Here is a 24878-nt window from a genome sequence, read left to right on the forward strand (position 1 = left end):
CCACCATGAAAACAACATATTTAGCATGTTTGGTGGCCTTGCGTTAATTATCACTTAAAAATCGGCGAAAATATATTTCAGAATTGCAAATGCAGTTATTTGGTCCCTAACTATCACTTAGTAAGCTCATGGAAGTATGCACACTTTGCTATGAAATACGCATGTTTTAATTTTGTCAAATACACTCAAATGTACTTGAACTACAGCATTGAAATTTTCTTGAAAAATAACATTTTTGTCCCTAAATGTTTTGGCCAAAGCACCAGTGTTTCACACATAAAAAGATTCCACACTTGCTCATGTCCTAACATCAAATTCCATGAATGCTCATCACATGGGAAAGATTTCCCTCACCATTATTTCACAACTGTGCAGCATAGTGCTAAAATGCCAAGACACCATCATTCCATGGATATTTATTCATTTATTTTACCATTATTATTTCTGGATCCGCATTGGCATACTGGTGGCATCTGTAGCCTGGACAGTAGATGCCCAGAGTATATCAAGATTTACCATCATTATGTTTGGTCTGCATTATGGAATCCATCTTGCTATTGATAATTCCCATGGAAAGAGCGCCTTCCATTATACCAGGGATTGGTCTCACTAATTTGAAGATGGATCCAGCACACTGTGACTTGAGGTACCAAACTACTTGACTGACCTGCAATGCTAGTGATCAGGTCACAAATGCCACTGAATTGGAATCGTCCCTGGCAGAAAACAACCGTTTTTTCTTGTTTTAACTAGTTGCAAGTCTCTTCTACTGGCTGTTGGTCCTGCACCAGACACATCATGATTCTTCTGCTTCTCTTCTTCATCCTGGCTGCGTGACAAGCCTTGCACTGCTTCCACTCTACTCAAATGGTAAATTTAGACCTGCAACACAGCTATTCGCCAGACATGTGGTGATTGCACGATGTATAGGCCTCAACCATGTTTTTAATCACACTGTACATACTCAGGTCAGAGCCCTGTGGCAGCAGTGTCTTCTGACACCACTAACTGGTTAAAAAAACTTTGGGGGCAAAGGGGTAGTCACCAACGGTCCACTATCCACTAATAAGCCATCTTTGCCTCTTCTACTTCACCATTGAGGTTGGTATCATTGTATGTAAAGGTAAGAGGGGGTTGAATTTGAAAAGGAGGTCAAGTATGAAAAACCGTTGTGCTGTGGGCTCTGCTGGGGGAGGCAGTGGCTGGGAGTGTGCTGTGGGCGCTATCTCCCCATGGAGCCTAGATGTGGCCTAAGGACTGGGGCACCCTGGTGGCATCCAAGATGCTGTGGGCCCCCAAGGCATACTCCTCAAGCTATTGCCATAACAGTGAGTCTGGCTGCTCCTGCTAAGAAAGGTGGGCATCCCATAAATAGGCCCCTCTGACTTTCATGCCCGCCACTAATACACGGGAATGTGATGGAACCTGTGGAGACATTGGGCGCTTAAACTGTGGGGGACGCACCCCAGTCAGCCCTCTATTTGCTATGCCACTGGGGTCATGGCAATGCTGCCTGCTCTGCTGTGGTCCTGTCTGCAATTATTGGGGGCCCTCTGTCTTGGCTTCCTCCCACCTTGGCGCTGTGACCAGCTTGCACATACTGCCCCCCACCCCAAGCCCCAGCATGGGGACACTCTCCCAGGTGCACTCCCTAACTGCTCCGCCTTTGGGTATACAGCTTCCTAGAAAAACATGCACTATGGGACGTAGTGACCATAAACAACATTAGCAGACATTGACTCTGCCACAACCCGGAGACAGCAACCCTTGAACTCTGAAAAAGAGGTCTCACAAACCCCAGGTGCAAGTTTGCAGACGCTAAGGCCACCTTCCCAAACATGGCCTGAAGTATGCCATGCTGTACCCGGCTCATCTCCGAGTGGAGGTGGACGGCCAGCACCATATCTTCACCAACCCCTCCCTGCCCCCCAAGTGGTCAAGCCATGTAAACAACATGGAAGAGGTAACTCTGCTCTGGAGACTTAATCCCTGGAATGCTCACCCCCTGCCTCACCTCAATCTGCAGCAAGTGACTCCCCCTGACTGTCCTTATATCCACAGTCACGATGTGTGGGAATCCTGACCCTACCTACAACATATACCCCAGCAGTGTACCTATTTCACCTTGCCAACACCTGCCTTTTTGACTCTTGACACTTGCAGCCACAGATGCAACAGCTGATATGTATTCTTTAAAGAGCCCGGCCTTCTTGAGGTTTTATCGATGCCCCTAGACGAACTCCTAATGTTTACCTTATGCTTCTTTTTTGTTTTTTGGATTCGCCAGTAATGGGCTACTGGAGTGGGTGGGATATTTTATTCATTATTGAATTTGTTCTTGCTTGTCTTTGCCGCACTGTTCTCTTTGAACCTAAACTTCCTCCTACACTGCATACACACACCCGAGTCACATCCCTATAATGTAGGGCATCCCTATACCTCCTCATGTCCTCTAGGGAAGTAGAGCTACGCTGCCTTACATGGAACATTCAGGGACTAAATGTGTAAAGGGTAACAAGTTCTGGCATACCTCACCAAACACCAGATAACGCACCTTTCACCCCAAGATGACTGTCAGTTTGCTCACTCTTGGGGTCAGAGTCATTTATTTTCCTTTTATAGTACTTACTCCCGAGGGGCCTGCATACTGTCCACAAATCACTGCCCTTTACTTACAATATACATATCGCTGCTGAGGATGGCAGACATCTCCTCGTCTCTGGCTCCCTATCAGGCAGGGCAGTCCTGTTGATAAATGTTTATACAGCAAAAAATGTTGACACACCGAGTTCCACCATAAACTCAAAACCTTGATACCCTACATGCCAGCGGACCTCCTCTTTCTCAGTGGGTATTTCAATATTACATGTCACCCTTCATCTGACTCCACTAGGATATCCGTTAGCACTAAACCACACTCCCTTCGGGCATTACAAGAACTATTAGACTTGTCCTACTTCTCTGATGTGTGGCACATGCACTATCCACATGCTCAAGGCAATGCCTCCTACTCTGACCCCCACAATTCGTAGTCATGCCTCGACTACATGTTTACATCCCCAAATCTGTTACTTTGGTCACGGTATGCGACTCACATGCCCCACACACTTTACGACCAGGTGCCTGTTCTCCTCACTCTTTTGATACTGCACTCTAGCTTTACTCCCAAACAGTGGCGGTTCCTGGAACTTGCGCTCCACGATGCTGTGTTCCGATTGGAGCTTCTTGCAGCTATTTAAAAATTCTTCTCATTGAACTCTACCTGCATCTCTGAACAGGCTGTCTTATGAGAGGCTCTTAAAGCCTATATTAGAGGGGTCTGTATTTCCACTCACTCAGTGGTCTTTAAAAGCATACACAATGAGTTGGCTCAAGTGGAAATGGAGCTGCAGACCATAGACTTTGCCACCTCTGAGGGCACCCAAACAGCGGTGCTGCATTAGAGATCACTCTTCTTACAGGAATTTCTAGACTTGATGGATAGAGAGGTGACCTTACTTGGCAAATTTGCCCGCACCCAATGCTATGGTGAGCTAGACTGACTGGGCCGTACCTTGGCCTAAAGTTTGTGCCTGAACTACCTGTCCAGTATATTACGAGCCTGCAAGCTGATGATGGCTCTGTGATCTCAGGCGATGACAGTATTGATTACTACCGAACCGTATATGTCTTGCGACATGCGGAGACTGCGGGGGGGGTTTGCTTCCTACCTGTCTGAGGTTGCTATGGTCTGGCTCTCGACTGGCCAGCAGCACGTCCTTGTGGCCCCCATCACAGGGGAAGAAATCTTCCAGGTCATCGATGCCCTGGGTGGATCTAAAGCTCCCGTACTCTGTGGTTTCGCAGGACATTTTTACAAAGCTTTTAAACCAGTCTTAGTCCCTCATCTTTCCGAAGTCTATGCAGTGGCCCTTGAAGACGGTGTTGTCCCTCCCACTCAGCGGGAAGCCGTTATTACTCTTCTTCTCAAACCTGGCAAGCCTCCGCAGCTTTTCACCTCATATAGAGAGACCCCTGTAACTAAACCATGATAATTAAATTCACGCGAAAGTGATAGTAATGCGACTAGCCCTCCTTATGGAACACATCATTTCTCCTCTTCAGACGGGGTTTGTGCCGGCACACTCCACCACTATTAACCTGCTTACAATATTCACAATAATTAATCAGATTAACCCTAATCTCCCTGCGACTGTCCCCATCCTCAAAGGCGTTTGACTCCCTTGAATGGCCATTTCTGTGCACCATGCTCAACAAGTTGGGTATCCCCCAGGGCTTCCGCGACCTGATCTTGCCCCTCTGTGCCAATTAAGTGACCCGCCTGCAAGTAAATGGACACCTCAGTGACAACATCCCCATATTCTGAGACACCTGGCAGGGGTGTCCCCTCACCCCCTTTCTTTTCATTATCGCCTTTGACCTACTAATTCGATACTTCAGGAGTGCCAGCTACATATGGGACTACACTTTCAGAAAGGCCCCTTTTTAACCACTGTTTACGCAGACAATATACTGCTTTTTGTTAGGGATTCCGCCACACACCTCTCCTCATTCATCCAGGATACTATCCAATTCGGGGCCCTATCTATCCTCTTGATAAATTGGCATTAATCCGAATAATTCCCCCTTTTTGAGGCTACAGTTCCAGGCCCCCTCGAATTCCCTTTAAAATTGTGTGATGATTCTCCTAAATACCTGGGCATTTGTCTTCACCAACAATAGGATGAAGAGATCCGTCACAACTATAGGCCTGCTACAGTCACCTTTTCCTCCCAAATAGACTGGCGTATCTGGCTCCCTCTATCCATCTCTACACTGCAAACCCTCCTAACAGGTTTAATATGGGTGGGCCGCCACCCCAGAATCGAATGAGATACGCCCACCCTCCCTTATTCCAAAGGCAGCTTTGAAGTACCCAGACCTGTACCTCTACTATCTGGTGGTGCAATGCCATGTTTCCTACTAATGGAACCACCAAGATGGCAGACTCTTGTACCTAAATCCAGAAAGATATTAAATGGACCATCTTCCCTTGGCCTTTCTTCTTTCTCAGAGATTACCCCAAGAACCCGAGATATTTCCACCCTCTACATGACATGTTGGACATGGTCTAAGCTCCAACGGAACCTGGGTTTTGGAGTCCTCTAATCTCCAGATATCCTTCTTCATGACAGCCCATGGCTCCCAATGACAAGGGCAACATTAGTGCAAAGCACACTATCCACTCACCAGATCTGTACAGTCAGTGACCTCTTCAACAGTGGTAAACTAGACCTCTGGCCCCTCATCGAGGTTGGTGGCACAACATCCATGATGGATCACTTTGTCCTTCTTGAACTACACAGCACCCTACAGGAGACATTACCCACCTTCCTGGAAGAAGCACTTTTCTGAAAATCTAATACAGTTCCAGCCACCCAGACACTACCATGGACACTACTGTTTTACACAATATAATAGATATTTTAAAAAATTGGAGTATGTACTCTTAAGATGCTGAATATTTGTAGCTTCAGTTGTAATTTTATCTGGCAAAGATTATTTGATAGCCTTGTAACATCTGTACTTGTCTGTTTACAAAAATCCCCCCTTTTGTTTTTCATTTTAGTTTTTGCCCTAATTTTTTATCCCTATAAGGATTGATTTTATTTTTTGCTTTATTGTTTAGCACCCTGTAATACAGAAGTTTTTCAAAATTGATGCTCTTACTGAATATCGCCTTTAAGTGTGCAGATTAGAGAGATTTGGTTGATTTTCCGTGCACGGTATTTTGTTAGGACACTGTCGTATTCCATAGTTATTATACATATTCTCTAAGGTGATCATATACCATCATATTACTCCTCCGAAACTATTTCACTATTCTTTTCCAGGCTAAATATATTTATTTTGTCAAAGGATACTGTACACGTAAAATATATAAGAAGCACTGTATTTCCACCAAGAAAGGACAGACCAATCAGGATTTTTAAGCGGTGATTTGTTTTTGGCCTTAGGTAAAGGTTCAGTATTTTACTAACATATTAGTAACATTTTAGGCGGAGTTCTCGAAGGCCAAAACGAAAAACAGAGGAAAATGCAACTAGATGCTTATTATTGTGTTTTCGGTAGATTTCTGACTAGTTGTGAATTCAGGTAAAATCTAGGAAGGTCCTTGGAAATCAACTGTAGTCTTAGATATTAAGGAATATACAAACTTCAAAATCTGCTGGTGGAGATTTTACAGTAGGAAGAAAATCTGCTTATGTAAATCAGTGCATTTGCATGTGTAATTAAAAAAGTCCATTCGAAAAACATTTTTTTCTGCAAGGAAACCCATTCCTAACAATACTGTGAAAAAAGGAAGATTCCCTCGATAGCTGAGGAAAACATTTACATGAGTAAGTGGGCATGGGTTTCAAAAGTGGGCTCATCTGCAAAACGTTTGTGAACACTCAGAACCCGTTGTGTGTTTGTTGCATTTTTACATCCACCCATTTGTATCCTTTTCTCACAGCTCTAAATTTGCAGTCGTAAAAAGTCACAGATCCTGATATTCTGGCATTAGACTTAGTTTTTTCTTCAGTAAATTCATTACTTTACGCAGTTACTTGTGACAAATGTGTGCAAAAAAGTTTGTTAATCCGACCCTTAGACCTTTAATTGCATTACTCCAGTTTTTTGTCATATTTCCAATGTTTATTGTAATGAACGTGACCTGTTACCACCTAAGCAGCAACGCCAATAGCTTTTAGTGACAGGAATAATGCAGGCCCCATTGGCGCAGTGGGGCCCCACCCTCTGTAAATCTCCAGATAGTCTAAAGCCTTTAGATAGTTTAAAGCCTTTAGATTTCTATGAGATTTGGGTGTCTGGGAGTGCATCATCTCGTCCAGGGAACCACATTTTGCAGAACACCACTGCTTTTAGTAGCCTTGGGTCTGTGCTGGAGGTATGCACGCCTGGCACTTGGACCTCAGTGCTTTAGCCAACAGAGCCTTTCTGAGGTAATCCCATGTATGTTAAGCAGGGCAGTCATGATGTATCTCATCACACGTCATTGTTCAGCTGTCCAGTATCATGGCAGTGAGGAGCAACAAGGAGCACCACTCTTTGCGTGTGGGATAAAGGGGAACCGATTATTACATATTTATTTTTGCTTTGTGTTCTGCAGTTGATTTCTGGAGTTGAGGTTTGTCAGGAAATGTAGTGCTGTGAGGAGAAAATTAATTTGAAGGTTAACCCATGTTACAATTACATTGCTAGCCTACATTCTTCGATCAATTAACGGAAATAGATGTTGATCAATCTCGATGTGAATGATTATTACTGGAGCCAATCAGTCATATACGTGCATGCCTCATGTCTCTCTTGAGTCAGATGTTATGCTGCAGATAGGTCCTGTCTGGAGACTGGAAATCAATAAGTGTAGTGGTGTAAACGAATGCACATTTTAAAATAGGTGAATAATTTGACCATTCATAACGGCGATGCTGAGTGGAGCAAGTAATGCATATGGTAAAATATCATATCTATTTAGTCTGCGCATTTATTTTTTTCTAGCAGGAGTAACAATGACACAAGCAAACTAGAGAGTGGATTTCAGATATAAATATTTTAATACGGTTTTGTACCATGTGCCATTGAGGAGTACAAACTGGGAATACGTATTTTCTGTGTTGTACCCAGTCCCATACAGTAAGTCTGCCTTTTACTGGCACAGTTGGTTTGCTTCGATGTTTCTGTAATCATAGCATTCCCATTTATTTGTGGTTTGTGGCTTGGTGGCTGTGAGCAGGAGCTTTAGTTTCATTACACATGCCCCTTTACCTCCTGAAAAGTGTAGAAAATCTACAACTGAAAACCTGATGTCACTCCCAGAAGCCAATGTTTTATTCATTGCCCTTGGGGACTCAGCGCCTTGGTTGCATATTGGTCTTTATGGAGCAGGGGAATAAAAATAGATGGGACGAAACTTTTTCTGTGTATGCACTTTGTGGCAGCAAAATTGTGTAGGAGGTAACGGCAGATTCTAGCTCATGATATTAACAGTTGTTTCTAAAAGCCACTCGTCAAATCACTTGCGAATGCAGCTATTTAAAAACTAATTACAGTTGGGTGACATTAGCGTAAATAGCAAAACTCACAGCTACTGTCTAGCCCCTTTCATTCTAGTATATAATAGTGCAGTGTTCTATTGTGAAGGGGGTGGTAATTGTTGTAAGAATCCCTGTCACCCAGAGAGAGGGAAGTAATGTTGGAGTTGAAGCGCCTGACACAACTAGTATGTGTGGGCTCCACCTAAAGGAATTGTACTAATAAACAACAACGTTGTACACCCCTAGTAAATAGCGCATGCCAATAGACACTTTTAACCTCCGATTCCTCACCTTGTGAGTTTACCTTGGAGCCAGACTGGATCCTGAATATTTTTCATAACAACTCCTTCGTGTGCCTTGTAGGTGGCATCGTGATGCTCCACGTCAGGACCATCCCACCCCGGATGTGACATCAGGCTACTATATCCATGCGACCTCTGTGCGTTGACGTCTGTTCCTTACTTTCCGTGCTTACCAACGTGGATCTGGTGCTTTTTCCCTCGAATATGACATAATTAATTTCCTTGAAATGTACACCAGTGTGTTACGGTGATGTCCCTTCCTAAAGCAACAGGTTTTAAACAGTGCAAAGACTGCCACAAGTAGATGTCAGTGAGGAACCGTCACCAGGTCTGTCTCTGGTGTTTGGGCTCCGAGTATGAGTCGGCGTCGTGAGACAAGCACGCAGAGAGCAGTCTTAAGGCCATCTGCAAAGCCAGATTGTATGACACGGAGCATCAGCAGAAGTCAAGAAAGGCCCGGTCTAGGTCGAAGTCAAGGGCACCGGCGCACTCCTGGGGCCAATGTTGTGACCAGTTATCAGTGAAATTGGAGGCTTTAGTTAAGTCCAAGATGTTGAAGAAGCATATAAAGTCCGAACAATGCTCTCCGTCGTCCCACCCCACCCACAGTTGGAGAGGCCCCAAATACCACGAGGCCGCAAACTTAGTCTCTGTCCCAGGAACAGATTCCAACCCTCCTCCTGTTTTGGCCCGACTTCCCTGGCTCAGTGATGACACTGCAACGAACTAAAGAATACAGGGAGGCCATGGACCACATTTTCGGCACCAGACTGTACAGTCCTACTGCCTTTTCGAGCCCTACGGATCCGAGGTGGCCTCCAGTTGGTCCGCTGCTAGCAGCTCTGTCCCAGACGCTTACTGTCCCACTCAATCTCTCCCTAACGTCAATTGTGGGTCCAGGTTTGTCGCAGACACCTCTGACAAGGCCGGAAGGGGGAGTGAATCGTCCTTTCAGGATATAAGGTGAGTACAGAGCAATGACAACCAAAGTTGTATCACCTCAAGAATATCCTAGTTCTGACCCACGAAATGCTAGTGCATCAGTTCCATGAATATCCTGATGATGACAACTAGCCTAGCCTAGTCTGTGATGATGAAAATGTATTTCTGGATTTGCAGGACACCAATGTCTTGGATACCTACCCAGGCACAAGCCTCCAATCACCATAACCTACTGAGGCCACAGAGTAGTCCTCCTCCTTTGCAGCAGTGGTGATGAGGGCAGCAACAGTCCTGGACTTGGCATTAACTGCTACTGACCTGAAGACTAATGTTCTCACAGAGGTCCTCCATTCAGGACAAACTAACCAAGAACCTTTTTTTTTCTTTTGATGCAGCACTTACGGACATGCTGTAGGGCACCTGGGCAAATCCAGGATCTTGTCCTCCAGGCAATAGATATATTGTAGATAGGTAGGCATAGTCCTGGGGAGACCCTGCCTTCCCCTCCAGCACCCTTCACTGGTAAGCCTAGTGGTCAGCCATGTAAATCTCATTGCATTTCCAACCAGCCCGTTACACAGCGAGTTGAAACACATGAAGGCGTTTGACAAGCAAATGTTCTCCTTCTTTTCAGATCTGTCAATAACAGCTGCCTGTAGGGAAGATACACTTACATGTTATGGTACACGGTGGCGAACATTTTACTCACAGTTCCAGATGATGTCAGGCCAAACCGCGAACACCATATTTAGGACGGCTAAGACTCAGTAAGGTACTTCATTAGATCAGAACGGATACTACTGACTGCCTGGTTAGGGCTGTCATGACCAGCTTGGTGCTTAGGCACCATCCTTGGACCCACTTCACCATCTTTTCTTATGATGTCCAGCAGTCACTTATGGACATGCCCTTTGATGGGAACTGTCTCTTTGGAGACAAGGGGGTCTTGACTCTTGATTATAGGGATACATTGGCCTTCTGTAAAGCCCTGCAGATATGGCTGTACACTCTCTTGATATTGTGGCCGTTCCTTTTTTGATACACACCTATTCCGGATGATAACCAGTGCCAGGACTCCTTCCCAGCTAGCAGTCACACTTTATAATTTTAAGTAATAAAGTTTCAAAGACTGCAAAGTCACTGCATGATCGTTTGAGCTCACTCTGCCAGTGCAACAGCTCCCCCAACAGATTTGCCCCTTTTGAGGCTTCAGGAGGGAATTTCAATGGCGATGACGATGGAACATGCCTATTCAACAGCAAGCTTCCCAATCCTTTTAAGGTAGATACAGGGTAGCAAGCTGCGTCCTGGCTCCCAGGGACAGCAACCTACCAAGTCCTCTCCCTGCAGCTGCCGCAAAACCACCTTTAGGTTACACTATGCTGCACACAATAGCCCGGTGGGAGGCTGTTTCACCTTTCACCTCCCCCTGGTGGAGGAGCATCATCTACAACCCGGTTTCTCTATACCATTCCTGTTACTTCACCTGAATATGCCACCCAGTCCACAACACTTCCCAGAGGATCATTTGTTCTTACTTTGCAGAGGAGTCCAATCTCTCTTGACCAAGGGAGCCATAGAGTGGGTCCTGGCATCAGAGATTGGGAATGGCTCTTATTTCCTTTTGTTTAAACAAGGACGGAGACCTTCACCCCATCCTACATCATAACCTTCTGAACTTCTTACTCTAGAAGGACACTCTGGTCCAAATTCTGTCTGCCCTGAATCCAAGAGACTGGATGGTGGTGTTGGACCTGCAGGATCCATGTTTTCACATCCCCAACCATCTGGGAGAGACTTCTAGCTTCAGATTTCTTACCTTAGAATATGCTCCAGGCCTCAGACTGGAACCAGAATTTTTTGAGGAGTCAGCTTGCGAGCCGGTATGTGGTGTCATCAGCTTAGTCTGTGCCAGAAATGATGTGCCTATCTAGGCACCACCCCAGCACGCTGACCACAGTCCCTTCTTTTCTGCGCCATCAGCACGCATCCAGATCGAGTGAGCCTCTATTCCGGTTTCAAGCTTTGTGGTGCCTGTCACAGGTCTGTCTGTGACAGAACCCCACTTGGTGTGCCTATGGTGCCTGTAACGGGGCCAGACTCCATGAGTTGCGCAGATTGCAGGACCATGAATCCAATTGCCATCCAGAACCAAGCCATGAAGCTTCTGGCTGCTCGCCACGCAACTCAACACCACTCCAGGTCCCGGGACCTCTCTCGAAGTCGCTCTTACCGATCATTATTGCAATCCCGGACTTCTTCAGGTAAGTCCAGCAATAAGAAGTCTAAAAAGTTGATGTGCTTTTCTACTTCTCCACATTGGTCCCATTCATCAGGTGATGAGCAGGAACAACACAACAAATCCATGCCCTTGAGTTTCCAGGAGTCAAAGCAACTCCTGCCCAATTCAGAGACTTTTGTAAGGCCATGAGCCTCTTTTTTGGTTGGTCAAACCCCTCTGGAGTGCCTTTGGGCCCCATGGGTTTGGGAGAGACTCTGACTGGGGCTCCACTGGAAAGCTGGGTCACAGGCGATGGCAGCGGACGATAGTCCTGAGAGTCCCACTGGAGAGTCTGCCCTCGCCTCCAATGGGACCCTCAGGACTATCTTCCGCTGCCATCACCCGTGACCCAGCTTTCCTCCCCCAGCTGCTTGGTCCAGGTCTCATTCTCAAAGCTAAATCTTGACATGTTCCCTGCCACACCACTGAACGGGGAACCCTGGAGTCCAAGAAGCTGGATTCCTTTGAAAAGAGGATTTACTCTTCCACCAGCCTAACACTGTGGTCTGTGAACACTGTGTGCTTATTGGGCCATTATTCTCTTAGTGTGTGGGCTATGGTTTAACAGGTAATGCCTATGATCTCGGAGGAGGCCTGAGCCATACTCTCCCAAGCAATTGCTGGCAGGAGAGATGCAACAAAGTTCATCATCCAATGCGTATTGGTTATGCCAGCATGCTAGGCAAAGGCATTGCTTCTAAGGTGGTGCTTCAACATCTTTTCTGGATATGTCCAGCCATCCCTTATGGACATGCCCTTCGATGGGACTCACCTTTTTGACAATAAGGCAGATTCGCTGCTAGAGTCTTTTAGGGACAGCAGGGCCACTGCTAGGTCGTTGGAGTTCACCATGGCCCCACAATAGGTACATTCTGCCCGTTCAGTTGCTACATGAGGAGCTATCAGCAATGTCTCTTTCCCCTTAGCCACCATGTTCAGCAGGCACCAGAATCCTTTTTTGGCCACGGATGCGGCTCCCGCAAGCCTTGTGTGACCGAGAGCTAGAGGTTGACCCACTCTGTCCCCTGAGCACTCTCCCTCCCTCACATCAGCTGCAACCTCAAATCCTCTTTAGTTTGCCCTCAAACCATCCTGGGTTGGATTTGGCACCACCTGTCTCAAAGGCGGTAGATAATTTTGGACAGATGGGTGCTTCAGATTGTCCAGATATGCCATACCTTTGCAACACACCCTGCCACTTTTGCCCTTTTCCGAGTGGCTGACAGAGTATCACCTTTTGTTCTTGCTACAGGAAGTACTGGCTCTTCAGGCAAAAGGAGTTATTGAGAGAGTGCCAGCATCAGAAGTAGGTTGTGGTTGTCTGTACCAGAAAGTAGCTGGAATGGCAAAGTTGGAGGCCTCCATCCTATCCTGGACATGCGCACTCACAACTACTTCCTGAAAAAGGAAAAATTCAAAATGCTTACTTTTGTTCAGGTATTGTCAGTCTTCGACATTAGGGACTGGATGGTAGCACAGGACTTGCAGGACACCTAATTCCATATCCCCGTCCTGCCTACCCACAAGCATTACCTATGGTTCATCGTAGGCCAAGAGCATTTTCAGTGTGCTGTGCACCTTTTTGGCCTTACCTGTGCCCTTCGGATGTTAATCAAGATGATGGCGGTGGTTGTAGTACATCTGCTAAGGTCAGGGGTTCAATGATGTTGAAGGTGGGATCGCCCCGGGCAGTTGTGTCCCACCTCCAGACAGCGATGGACCACAAGCATTCCCTGGGGTTCCTTATCAACATGCCCAAGTCACACCTGATTCCCTCTCAGACACTCCCTTTCATTAGAGTTATTCTAGATACAGTGCAGTTTCAAGCCTGTCCTCCGGAACAGCAAGATCAGGATATTCAGGCTACAATTCCAGCGTTTCAGCCTCCATCCTGGATTTCGGTGAGACTGACCCTTAGACTCCTAGGTCTCATTGCCTCCTGCATCCTACCGGTAAAACATGGCAGTTGACATAAGCAGGGTCTGAAGTGGGATCTGAAGTCCCAGTGGGCACAGTATCGGGGAAATCTCTCCGACCCGGCCCAGATGTCACAGGGAACTGCAAAAGATCTTCAGAGATGGCACGTGGACCTCGACTGGGTCAATGGCAGAGATCCCTCTCCCTTCCATACCTAGATCTCACTGTAGTGATAGATGTGTCGCTCCTGGGTTGGGGTCGCCATTTGGGAAAGGTGGAGTTCAGAGGACTTTGGTCTCTGGTGGAATCTCTACTCCACGTTAATCTGTTGGAACTGAGAGCCATTCGCTTGGCATTGAAAACCTTTCTTCCTTCCATCCTGGGAAGGCTGCCTCAGGTGTTCACAGACAACACCACTGCCATGTGGTATTCAACAAGCAGGACGAAGTAGGGTCTCGGGACTCTGTTTCAAGTGGCCGGAACATCAGGACATTTTCCTGGTGCAGCAAGATCTGGTGGGCTCTATGAACGCCAGAGCACATTAACTCAGCTGTCTATGGCTCATGGATCAGGAATGGCATCTCTGTCCAGAGGTGGTGCAAGGGCTCTGCAGAGATTGGGGAGACCTGGTTTAGATCTGTTAGGTACCGCTGAGAATGTGCAATGTCAGCACTTCTGCATGTTGAAGTTTCCAAGGAGGCTCTCACTGAGAGACGCATTTTGTCTCGAGTGGAGGCCAGGTCACCCGTACTCTTTCCTACGGATACCACTCCTTTCCAGAGTTCTCAAGAAGCTCAAGAATGACTGGGGCCCAAGTCATCTTAGTGGCTCTGGATTGGGCGAGCAGAGTATGGTATCCGAACTTCTGAGCAGGAGTATCTATCCTCTAGTCAGGTTGCCCCTGTGGGAGGATCTCCTATTCCAGGAGCAGGCCAGGGTCCTGCACCCAAACCTTCACACTCTTCATCTCCATGTGTGGAGATTGAGCGGCAACCATTCAGGTTATTTGATCTTACTCACTAAATATGTGATGTTATCCTGGCAGCCAGGCATCCCACCATGAAACCGATTTAAGTCTGCTGAAGTGACAAATTAGTGGCATTGTGTGCCGCCAGATCTGTTGATCCTCTGTCTACACCCTTGCCTGAAGTCCTATTGTTTGCCTTATCTCTTGCCCGGCGAGGCCTTTCTTTGGCCACAACTAAAGGATACCTTTGTCATTTCAGCCTTCCTGTGGTTGCCGGATCAACTCTCCATTTTCAAGTCATCTGTTGTGATTTGTTTCCTGAAAGATTTACAGCATGTTTCCCCCTACACTTTTCATCATGCCCCAGTAGGACCTAAATTTAGTTCTTACCTTCCTCATGTGTTCGTCTTTTGAGCCCTTAAATAGCTATCCTCTAAGGCTAGTTACCTTCAAAGCAATCTTCCTTGTCACTGTAACACCTGCTAGGAGGGTTAGTGAATTTCAGGTGCTTTCGGTTCACCCCTATACACAACATTTTTCCTGGATAAATTGGTCTTTAGGACCGTGCCATGTCTTGCCAAAGATGGTCACACCTTTTTACGTCAGGCAGACCATCACACTGCTACTTTCTTCACCTCCCCTCATCCTACTAAAGAAGAGGATAGACTCCACCACCTGCTTGCAAAAAGAGTATCGTTTTGCATTGGTTATACAGAAGACTTCCGGGTGGACGATCAACTTTGTTGGATTTGTGGGTGCAAAAAAAAGAAAAGGCAGTATATAAGAGAACCATATCGAGATAGACTTTTCTCTCTGTTATCAAAATGTGCTATAGGGTGGCAAAAAAGCAACTCCCTAAGGCCTTGAGAGCTCACTCCACCAGAGCTAAGACTGCAACCACTGCGCTAACTAGAGGAGTCCATGTCTGAACATTTGTCAGGCAGCTGTGTGGGTATTGCGGAGGTCCGGCAAGATAGACATTTCTCTCATTCGGTCCTCCAGGACTTGTTAATGTAAACAGTTCACAGACCCACCTCTGGGAGAGATTGCTTTGGTATCTCTTCTAAGGTAAGGAATGTGCAGCTAGAAGTCTTTATCAGATGAACAAGCTACTTACCTTTGGTAAAGCTTTATCTAGTAGACTATCTAGCCTCAGATTCCTTATTGATCATCCCTCGTCCCTGTTCTGCAAACTGTATTCATACATCCCAAAGTTTCACTTGGTTTCTGAAATCTGCTGGTTGCTGGGTTGGGGAACTCATCTGTGAGAGGTGGACATTAGAGCACTCTGGCCTCAGGCAGAGTCCCCACTCAACGTCAATTTGTTGGAGTTATATGGGCAGTTTGCTTGGCACTGAAAATGTTTCTTTGACCATTGGGGGAACAAGTACAGGTTCTTATAGACAATATGACTGCCATGTGTTACTGCAACAAACAGGACGGCGTGGAGAGGGCCCTGTCCCTGAAAATCTCCCTGATCGCCCAACATTTGACATGATCTTTAAACATCAGGGTGAACAAACAGCCTACGTTGCCTAGCAGATCCCGAACGGCAATGGCATTCTGAGGTGGAGAACCATGGCAGAGTCTATTCTCTACCGCATAGAGAACGCATAGTGTCCAAACTTTTGTCTGTTAGCTTCTATGCCACTTCTCTCTTGGAAACACCTTTCACCTTGACTGGGGAAAGGGTCTCCTATATGCCTTTCCGCCTCAACTTCTTCTGACCAGAGTGATGTAAATGATCAAGAAAGATTGGTCACAAGTCATCCCAGTAGCTCTGGACTGGGCAAGGAAAGTTTGGTACCCAGAATATCCAACCATGACCATCTGTCCCCCAGTTCAACTGCCACTTTTGAGACCCTCCTGTCGCAGCAGCAGGCTCTGGTCCTGCACCCGAGTCCACACAGTTTACACCTCTATATGTGAAGATGGAACAGCAATACTTGATGTCTTTCGATTTTCCTCCTAAAGTAGTAGGTATTATCTTGGTAGCCAGACGTCCCTCCACCAAAACTATTTATGCACTGTACTGGTTTGTTCTGGTGTTCCTAAAGTGACATTCTGCCTACAAAGACAAATTTGTCTGACATTTTGTTGTTTTGTCATTCGTTATTCCAGCATGGCCTTGCTGTGATGAGAGTTATGAGTTATCTTTTAACCCTTTCGGCCTTTCTACTTCTTCCCCATCAACCATCCCTTTTCAAAACATGCTGTAATATGTTTCTTAAAGGGATTGATCCATATGTTCCTGCCAGCACCCTTTGTGATGCTGCATTGGGACCTTAATTTGGTTGGCATCTACTTGATGTGGGCTCCCTTTAAACATGGCAATTACTTCTGCTCTGAGAGTGAGCGAATTCCAGGCCTTGTCCGTTCACCAGCCTTACACATACTTCTTCCCAGACAAACTCGTCCTCTGGACAAAAACAGCTTTCTGCCTAAACGTAGTCACCCCCTTCCCCGTAGGACAATTCATCACCCTACCAGCATTCTACGCCCCACCTCATCCTTCCAAGTCAGAGGAACAGCTCTACTGCCTTGACCCTAAGAGGGCCCTCAGTTCTTATATTGATTCGACAAGAAGCTATTGATTAGACGATTGGTTGTCTGTGTGTTTCTCAGGTTCGAAGAAGGGGAAAGCAGTGCAAAAGCGAACGATTTAATGATGGATAGTACTATGCCTAAAAATCTGTTACAGGCTAGCCAAGAAGAAGCCTCTAGAAGGCTTACATGTCCATTCCACTAAAGTGAAGACTGCTACCACCGTGTACACTCACAGTATGAGAGTCTTAGACATCTACCATGCTGCCACATGGCCATCCCTCCACACATTGACAAAGTTGTATTGTCTGGGCAGCCATGTTTTGGACGGGCACTTTGCCCAATCTGTCCTGATGGATTTCCTGGTCTGGGCCATCCCACAGACCCTCGACCTGAGAAAGTACTGCTTTAGCATCTATTCACAAGGTGAGGAATCTGCAGCTTTTAGTCTCTGTCAGAAGAATGAGTAATCTAGCTTCAGTAACACCTTTTCTGGGAGAAGCTCTCTATAATTTCAGATTCCTCACTGACCTACCCTCCTTTCTGTTGTGTGGAATGGGCTCACACAGTCCACTAATGAAATCCCAAGTTGGAGATCAGCACAGTGTTGTACTCTGATTTATATGGGCTCTACGTCAGACGATGTGGACAGAGATCATAGATAACTTGACAACAGCGCACAGAGGTGGCACAGATATAGTGATAACGACATTGCATCCAGGGCAAGATGGACCCAATGCGGAGCCACACACCACCACCTACCGGCGCATGAGGAAGTTGCCATGAAAAATATTCCTGATCCAGTCTAGTGCCTGAGGACGTTTGGAGGGTGAGGTTTCAACAGTTAGATAGTCTCTACCAGAAAAGGTGTTAGAGAGATATTTGGAAACTAGCAAGATTGATTAATACATCGAAAATGTCATATGACAATAGTAGTGTTAGACAAACGTAGTAATCCATGGGTCAGTAGGTCTTGTGGCGCAAAACAAAACCATAGAAGATGTTTAGTCATGTGATACAAAACTGGAAGACATCTGGTATAAAGTAATAAGGTGTAGCTCAGATGACTGCTGAATTTTGAAGGTGCACATATGCTAGAAGGTCAGCTGACATGTTTTGCTCCGGTAGATCCAAGCATAGTATTAAATGGATGCTAAGTAAAGAGGATGGCGAGCAGAAGATGTATTGCCAGTTCCTGACATGTAACGACCGGGCAGAGTGCTGCTCCAAAAAGAGACTAATTGTTTCTAATTCAGAAGCACATGACATGTCAGCTGACCTATCATATGTGTACTTTCACATTGTGGCAAACGTAAGCAACACAGCAGGTGGGGGGAAAAACAACAACAGAGAGGAAACACAGGTAAAGAGTGAAATGTGACATGCTGGAGGGGATGTAAAAGCAACACAAATGCAGGTTGGGGTAGAGAATCACAAAGACAAGAGAGGACAGAGTGGAAGAAAAGCACATGAGTGAGACAGCTGGGAAACACATGCATCTCACTGAATGCTTAACAAAAAAGAAAAAAGTAGTCCCCTAAAAGGGAATACGGAAGCACAGAAACCAGCCAATCAGAGAAATGGTAAACAGCCTGTGCTTCTTGGGAAGGACAAATAAGACAGGTTGAAACAAGGAAAAACATTCAATAGAAAGAAAGCAAATAGGAGTTGCTTTAAAGCCAAACAGTGGCAAGCAATGGGGGAACTGCAAGCTCCTGTGTGTTTTTTTAAGCCCACAGTATGCTGTCTAGCAGGCTTGACCTAAAAAGACCCTGGCTTTGGAAATTGTATTTCAGGTCTAAACCTGAACATTCATTCTTGCTTATTCAGTAGTAAATAATAGAGGAATTGTTGCTGTATTTGTATCTTCTACTATTGTTATCATACATATGCTACTAGCGGGGCTGGTTTTAAGCGAGGACTTTTCTAGGCAATTGCCAGTGTGGCACTACTGGTAAAGTTGGTGGAGGGGGGAGGGGGGGTGCATCAAAAGCATCACTTATCTCCAGTGACAAGAGCGGTTAGTAAAGTGTCAGGTCACCTAGGGTTCCAAGCAATCCTGCACAGGCGCTGGCAATTAGGTATGGAAAACAGGGTTGCCTCTGAAAGCATATCTGGAGATAAACACTTAAGCTTATAAACGTGTTAATTTATAGACATAAATGAAGATTGGTTTAGAGAGGCCCATGTTTTAGACCCTGGAAATCTGCTTTGGCCATAAAATTTAGGTAGTGAATATCGCTGACATTCTAATTAAGAGATCATTATTTGTATAGGTATATTATTGTTGAGGTTGCTTCAGTTGTGGCCCTTATAGTACTTTGCTTTTTCCATTTTCTTTGATAATTCGTATTTGTCAATAACGTTTTTATCCCAGATTTTCTATGTATCTATAGTATTATTATAATTATTATTACGTAGATCACACTCTCCACCAGCCTCTGAAAGACTCAAATAAACACGTCCTATTTCTTAAACCTTTTAAAACCCGCATTTACGGTTTGCCGCTGCTTCTCGGTGTGACCGTATGCTTTTGCGAGTGTTGCTGCAGCCCTGCACACGGCTGCACGTGATAGGCTGAGCACTTAAGTATGGATAGCTTTTCATTTAGCCTGTGCTCTGACAGCCCGTGCCCTGGATAAGTGGTGTAGGTCTGTACAGGTGAAATCTATTCTCACATGTGCCTCAGGGGTGACTGGACTGTAACAGAATTTTTCAAACCCGTTGGGCCCAACCGCAAAGCAGAGAATAAATGGCTGAAGTGCCAGACCTCGACAGAAAAATCAATGCCTGGTTATACAGACATGACAGACCAGGCCTGCAATTCTCCTCACAAAAGTCTGTGCATTTAGCGCACTTAAGGTTAAAAGGACCTTGCCTCCTTGGGCTTGTTTGTATTGTATTAACGGGTCTTTTTAAGTGCACCTGTTTTTTGCTGTGTTCTTTGTGCAGGAAATTTACATGCAGCCTCTGTGACAGATGTTTTACCGAGAAGTGGGCACTGAACAACCACATGAAGTTGCACACCGGAGAGAAGCCGTATAAGTGCACGTGGCCCTCTTGCCATTATTCTTTCCTCACAGCCTCAGCCATGAAAGACCACTACCGGACCCACACAGGTCAGTTGTAAATATGCGGGTACTCCGCATTAAGCGTTACTAAAGGTAAGTAACTTGTCCATTGCAGGCCATGGTGTTTAGATGAAGTCAGTGTAAACTACTACTTCAGTGTCCTATCGCTTACGCTGCTTTCTCCTTGCTGCTTTTCCTGGGCCAGAGTGCTAGCTAAGATTTCAGTATGAACAGAAAAAAGTCATTTAGTCCATGTTAACCATTTTCGTAATATCCAACTAATCGAAATTGTGTGCACTGTTATCGAACGTTTCGACCATATTCACTTGTGTTTTCTGTCCTCGAAACAAGTTAACCCTTCATTTTTATTGGGTGCTTATGGTAAGTAGACATTACTTTTACAGGCAATAGACGCAAATATATAATGAAAAGTGCGCTATTGTATCGCGTTTTTTATTGTGTCCAGTGGTTTTGCTGGTAATCTTTTAAGTCCGTCTAACCTCACCAATACCAGCAGTGACATTTTAATAGTAGTATTTAAAATCGTGCCAAACAGGCTACAATTAGAGACAGATTACAGTGTAAGTAATTACCAAACTCAGAATATATGATGTTTGGATTCGTGTCTTTCTTACATGGTGCCTGGCCAGTTTACAGTAGATGTAGATTCTCCCCCCCCCCCCTTGTTGTTACAGTTTCAGTAGATATATATCTCTTGACATTTTCCAGCATTCCTAGCATGCATTTGGGTGGTTGTAAGTAAATGGTGTATAAACTCATTTACCCCACCAGTCCAGTCTACAAAGAATGTGCAGTGCTTTTTTGTTTGTTTAATGTAGTCGCACCTGGCAGTGGGGTCATCATGAACGGCCACAAAGTCACACACTAAGCAGCCAAATAAGTGCTAACAACAGATACTGTAGATCTACACACACTACAACATTCAACTAAACAAATAAACAAAGCTTGTCATTAGGAATCCTTAAAAATAGTGACCCCAACATTATAGATTGAAATACTGTTAACATGATTATTAAATAGTGCTTCAGCATTGCCAATCTGCTATACTCAGTGAACATCAACAATAAGGATTTCACCCTTATTAGCGTCTGGGATTTTGTGGAGCAAATTGTGTTTTGAGGCCTGTGAGTCACCAGTAGATAATCTGAGAGGATGTCTCATTTGTGGTTTTTCTCATACAGTGGTCCATCAACCTTCTCCCAGAAGACCAAACACTCAATGGAATGCAAAACCCTGGGCACAACAACAATTGCTGCGCCCATAATTCTTCTTCCATTATCACAGCCCTCACAATTGTGTATTAGCTGGTCTTGAAGCTATTCCAAGCATAACTAGATTCTTCCTAACACTGTTTTTGCAAACCAGTGCCATCTACTGATTGTCCGGCTCTGTGATACGGCTTCAGCTAAACGCCTATCTTGGACTGGAGAAATATAGTCTTGTCTTTGTCCTGGGTCTCCTCGCACTTATTGCTGGGGTGAGTTTTTGTCAGTGACCAGACCTCTCCCCCTGGTTCTCCTTAGACTAATGTCATGGGCACCAGTTTCATAATCAATGAAGATCACTAAGCGTTCGCTGTCAGGAAGAGAGTGTCCGAAGCCCAAGATTTGTTTTTCTTCTGAAGCATTTTTGATGAACAGTTGATTGTGAAACTGTTTATACATGTTTTCCCAAATATTTAAAAGCAATGCAAAATGTGTCTTAGTTTTGTGGGAAAAACACAAATGTGTTTTTCTTCAGGTAAACTACAGGAGATTAGAAGTTGGTACAATGCTGCAACCACTCCCTAAGTAGAAGAAATATTGAAATACCTAATCTGAGTAAAAAACATGATCTGCTGTCACAGAACGAAAATGCTCAACAAAAATAATGTCTGAAATAAAAAAACTAATCAAAACGTAATTTGTCAAGAAGTAATTTCTGTGTCTTAGTGAACCTTTGTAAAATATCACTGTGCCAAAAACAATTAGCTTTGTTAATGTTTAACTAGCAAGGGTGCTGGAAATAGTCTTCAGCTTTAAGCTGAGTTGCTGAGTTTGCGGATTCCCCAAAGAAGACACAGTTGATATTGTGCATTCCTGACCATGAAGCTGATTTTTGATTGTAGGTTGAGTCTTTTATCTAGGATGACTTCAAAGGGATTTGGCCCTATCAACAATGGTAAGTTTGTCTTTAAGGATGTTCAGTGTGTCTATCCAGGATTGTACTGGAGGTTGTGATTTATATGAGGAGAAATTCACTTTTGAAAGGTTTCAGTTTTTAGTTATCAGAAGTCATCTAGAATTGAATGTTGTTTAGAGTGGCGGAGAGATGCGAGATATGTTTGGGAGAGGAGACCTTTTATTTAAAGTTGGTTATCATATGCATATTAATGATAGAAGATCTCAGTCTTTCTTAGTAGGACTCCAAGAGGTTTGATATACAGTTTGGATAAGGTCAGAGCAAGGATGGAACTTCTTGTTCAACGGCCCTCAGTGATCAGAGACAGCCTTTGATTTTGATCCTCTGTGACCTACCCATGAGGAATGATTCAGATCATTGTAGAACCATGCCCTCAATGCCCATTCAGTTTTTTTGAGTACTCCAAGGACTGAAAGTTGGCTTACAATATCCAAGGCTGCCGATAGTCAAGAAGAATAGGAAGGCAGGAGCTGACAGACTCTAACCCTCAAACAGCATCATTGCTAACTTGTAGCAGTGCTGTTTCTCGTGCTACAGCCCTGACTGAAACCCGATTGATATTCTTCAAGGAGGTTGATGTGATGGGTGAGTTGATTCACTGTACATCTTTCAATTACTTTAGCAAAGAAAGGTTGGTTGGTGATGGGGCAAAAGTTATTGATGTCATTTGGCCCTGCAAAGGTCTTTTTGAGATGTGGGATAACTTGACCTGCCTTGAGACAGTCTGAAAATGTTCCTTGACTGATGGATGAATTGATCAACTTTGTCCAGTAGGGGAGCATGTGATTGTAGAGGTCTTTGCTAATGTAACCCGGTGTAAGGTCAACAAAGTGGTTTGAAGATTTGGACCTAATGATGTTTTTAAGCAGATCTTCCTCATTAGTCAAACAATTGCCAAGTAGTCCTGGATATACAGGCCCTGGGCACCTAGGTACCATTGACTAAGGACTTATAAGGGGTCACGAATATGCTAATTGTGGGGTGTGCAAAGTCCTAAGCAACCAAGTTTAGAAGGAGAGAGCACAATCACTGGGGTCCTGGTTAGCAAGATCCCAGTGAAAACAGTCAAAACATACTGACAGCAGGCAAACAGTGGGGGGTAACCATGCCAAAAAGAGGGTACTTTCCTACACCATCTTCATGGTGTGCCTTGTATTCTGTGGATCACCATCTTCAATGGTGTGCTATCTTCATGGTGTGCCTGAGACCAGGTGTATTGTTAGTTTTAGTTGTGTTGCCCTGGTTTCTCATGTCTTTGACGCCCCTCCCTTCATTAGTAAGTCTGTATGGCACTGCCCTGCTCTGGAGTGGGCTCACGTTACGATCTGGTAAACTTAGGGTTTAGGGCTGGCTAAGGGGCGGTTTCAGAGCCCAACCTATGTACATTCTTGATAGGTAATTTTGTACGTCTCCACCTGCAGCCTGTGTACATTGTGGATGAATGATGCACAATCCCACCTGTGGAATGTATACATTGTGGATAGATGTTGTATGACTCCATCCATGTACCTTGTGGGTAGGTAATCTCTAACGACTACACCCGAGGCCGCGTATATTGTGGATAGGTAAAGTTTTAGGACTCCGCCCATGGCCTGTGTACATTGTCAATAGGTAATGGCTTATGACTAACTTGCAGCCTGTGCGTATTGTGGATAGTAATGTTGTATGACTTCACCCGCGGTGTCTGTACATTGTGGATAGGTAATATGTTCTGCCTCCACCTGCGGCCTGTGTACATTGTGGTGTTTGTGTAAAGCTACAACTCCACCAGCGACCGATGTACTTTGTAAATAGGTAATCTCTTATGACTCCACCCACGGCCTGAGTGCATTGTGGATTTGTAATATTGATGACTCGACCCATGTACTTTGTGGATAGGTAATGTTGTTCGACTCCACTAAAGGTCCTGTGTACATCGTGGATAGATAATGTCTTGTGACTCCACCCACAGCTTGTATTCATTATGGATAGGTGATGTACGATTCCACCCATGGCTTGTGTACATTGTGGCTATGCAATGTTCTGACTCTACCCACAACCCATGTATATTTTGGAAAGGTAATGTTGTATGACTCCACCTGCAGCTTGTGTACGTTATGGATAGTTAATGGCGTTCAACTCCACCCACAACCAGTGTATATTGAAGATGGGTAAAGTCTTATGACTCCATCCACAGCCTGTGTACATTGTGGATAGGTAATGTTGTTCGACTCCACCAGCAGCCTGTATTCCTGGTGGATAGATAATGTTGTACGACTCCACCTATGGCCAGTGTACATTGTGGATAGGTAATGTATGATTCCACCCACAGCCTGTGTACATTGTGGATAGATAATACTGCACTCCCTTGGGTTGACTGTATTCCGTAGGGACCTTTTGAGATCGTCTGCAGCCCAGCCAAGGTGCAAGCTTTGATGAAGCTGTTTTATTAGAGCATACTGTGCTCTTACCTGTGCAGCCCCGCTGTTTCCATGCCCCCAACTGCCCAGGTCTGCTTTGTTCACACACGGACCCTCTGCTCCTCACACACCACCCCTTCCTCCCACTCTGCAACAATGAACACTTACTTCCCTC

General features: G+C 45.1%; 1 protein-coding gene across 2 annotated transcripts in view; it reads left to right on the forward strand.

Annotated features, from left to right (window-relative positions):
* The window catches only part of ZNF407 (zinc finger protein 407), a 1574765-nt gene that overhangs the window by 910926 nt on the left and 638961 nt on the right, over positions 1 to 24878 (forward strand). For both annotated transcript variants that reach the window (XM_069219421.1, XM_069219420.1), the window contains one exon: positions 19984 to 20150. In XM_069219421.1, the coding sequence (XP_069075522.1) occupies positions 19984 to 20150 (167 nt within the window). The remainder of the gene's footprint in view (positions 1 to 19983; positions 20151 to 24878) is intronic.

This window comes from Pleurodeles waltl, chromosome 2_2 (assembly GCF_031143425.1).
Source record: "Pleurodeles waltl isolate 20211129_DDA chromosome 2_2, aPleWal1.hap1.20221129, whole genome shotgun sequence".
In the NCBI taxonomy this organism is placed as follows: domain Eukaryota; kingdom Metazoa; phylum Chordata; class Amphibia; order Caudata; family Salamandridae; genus Pleurodeles; species Pleurodeles waltl.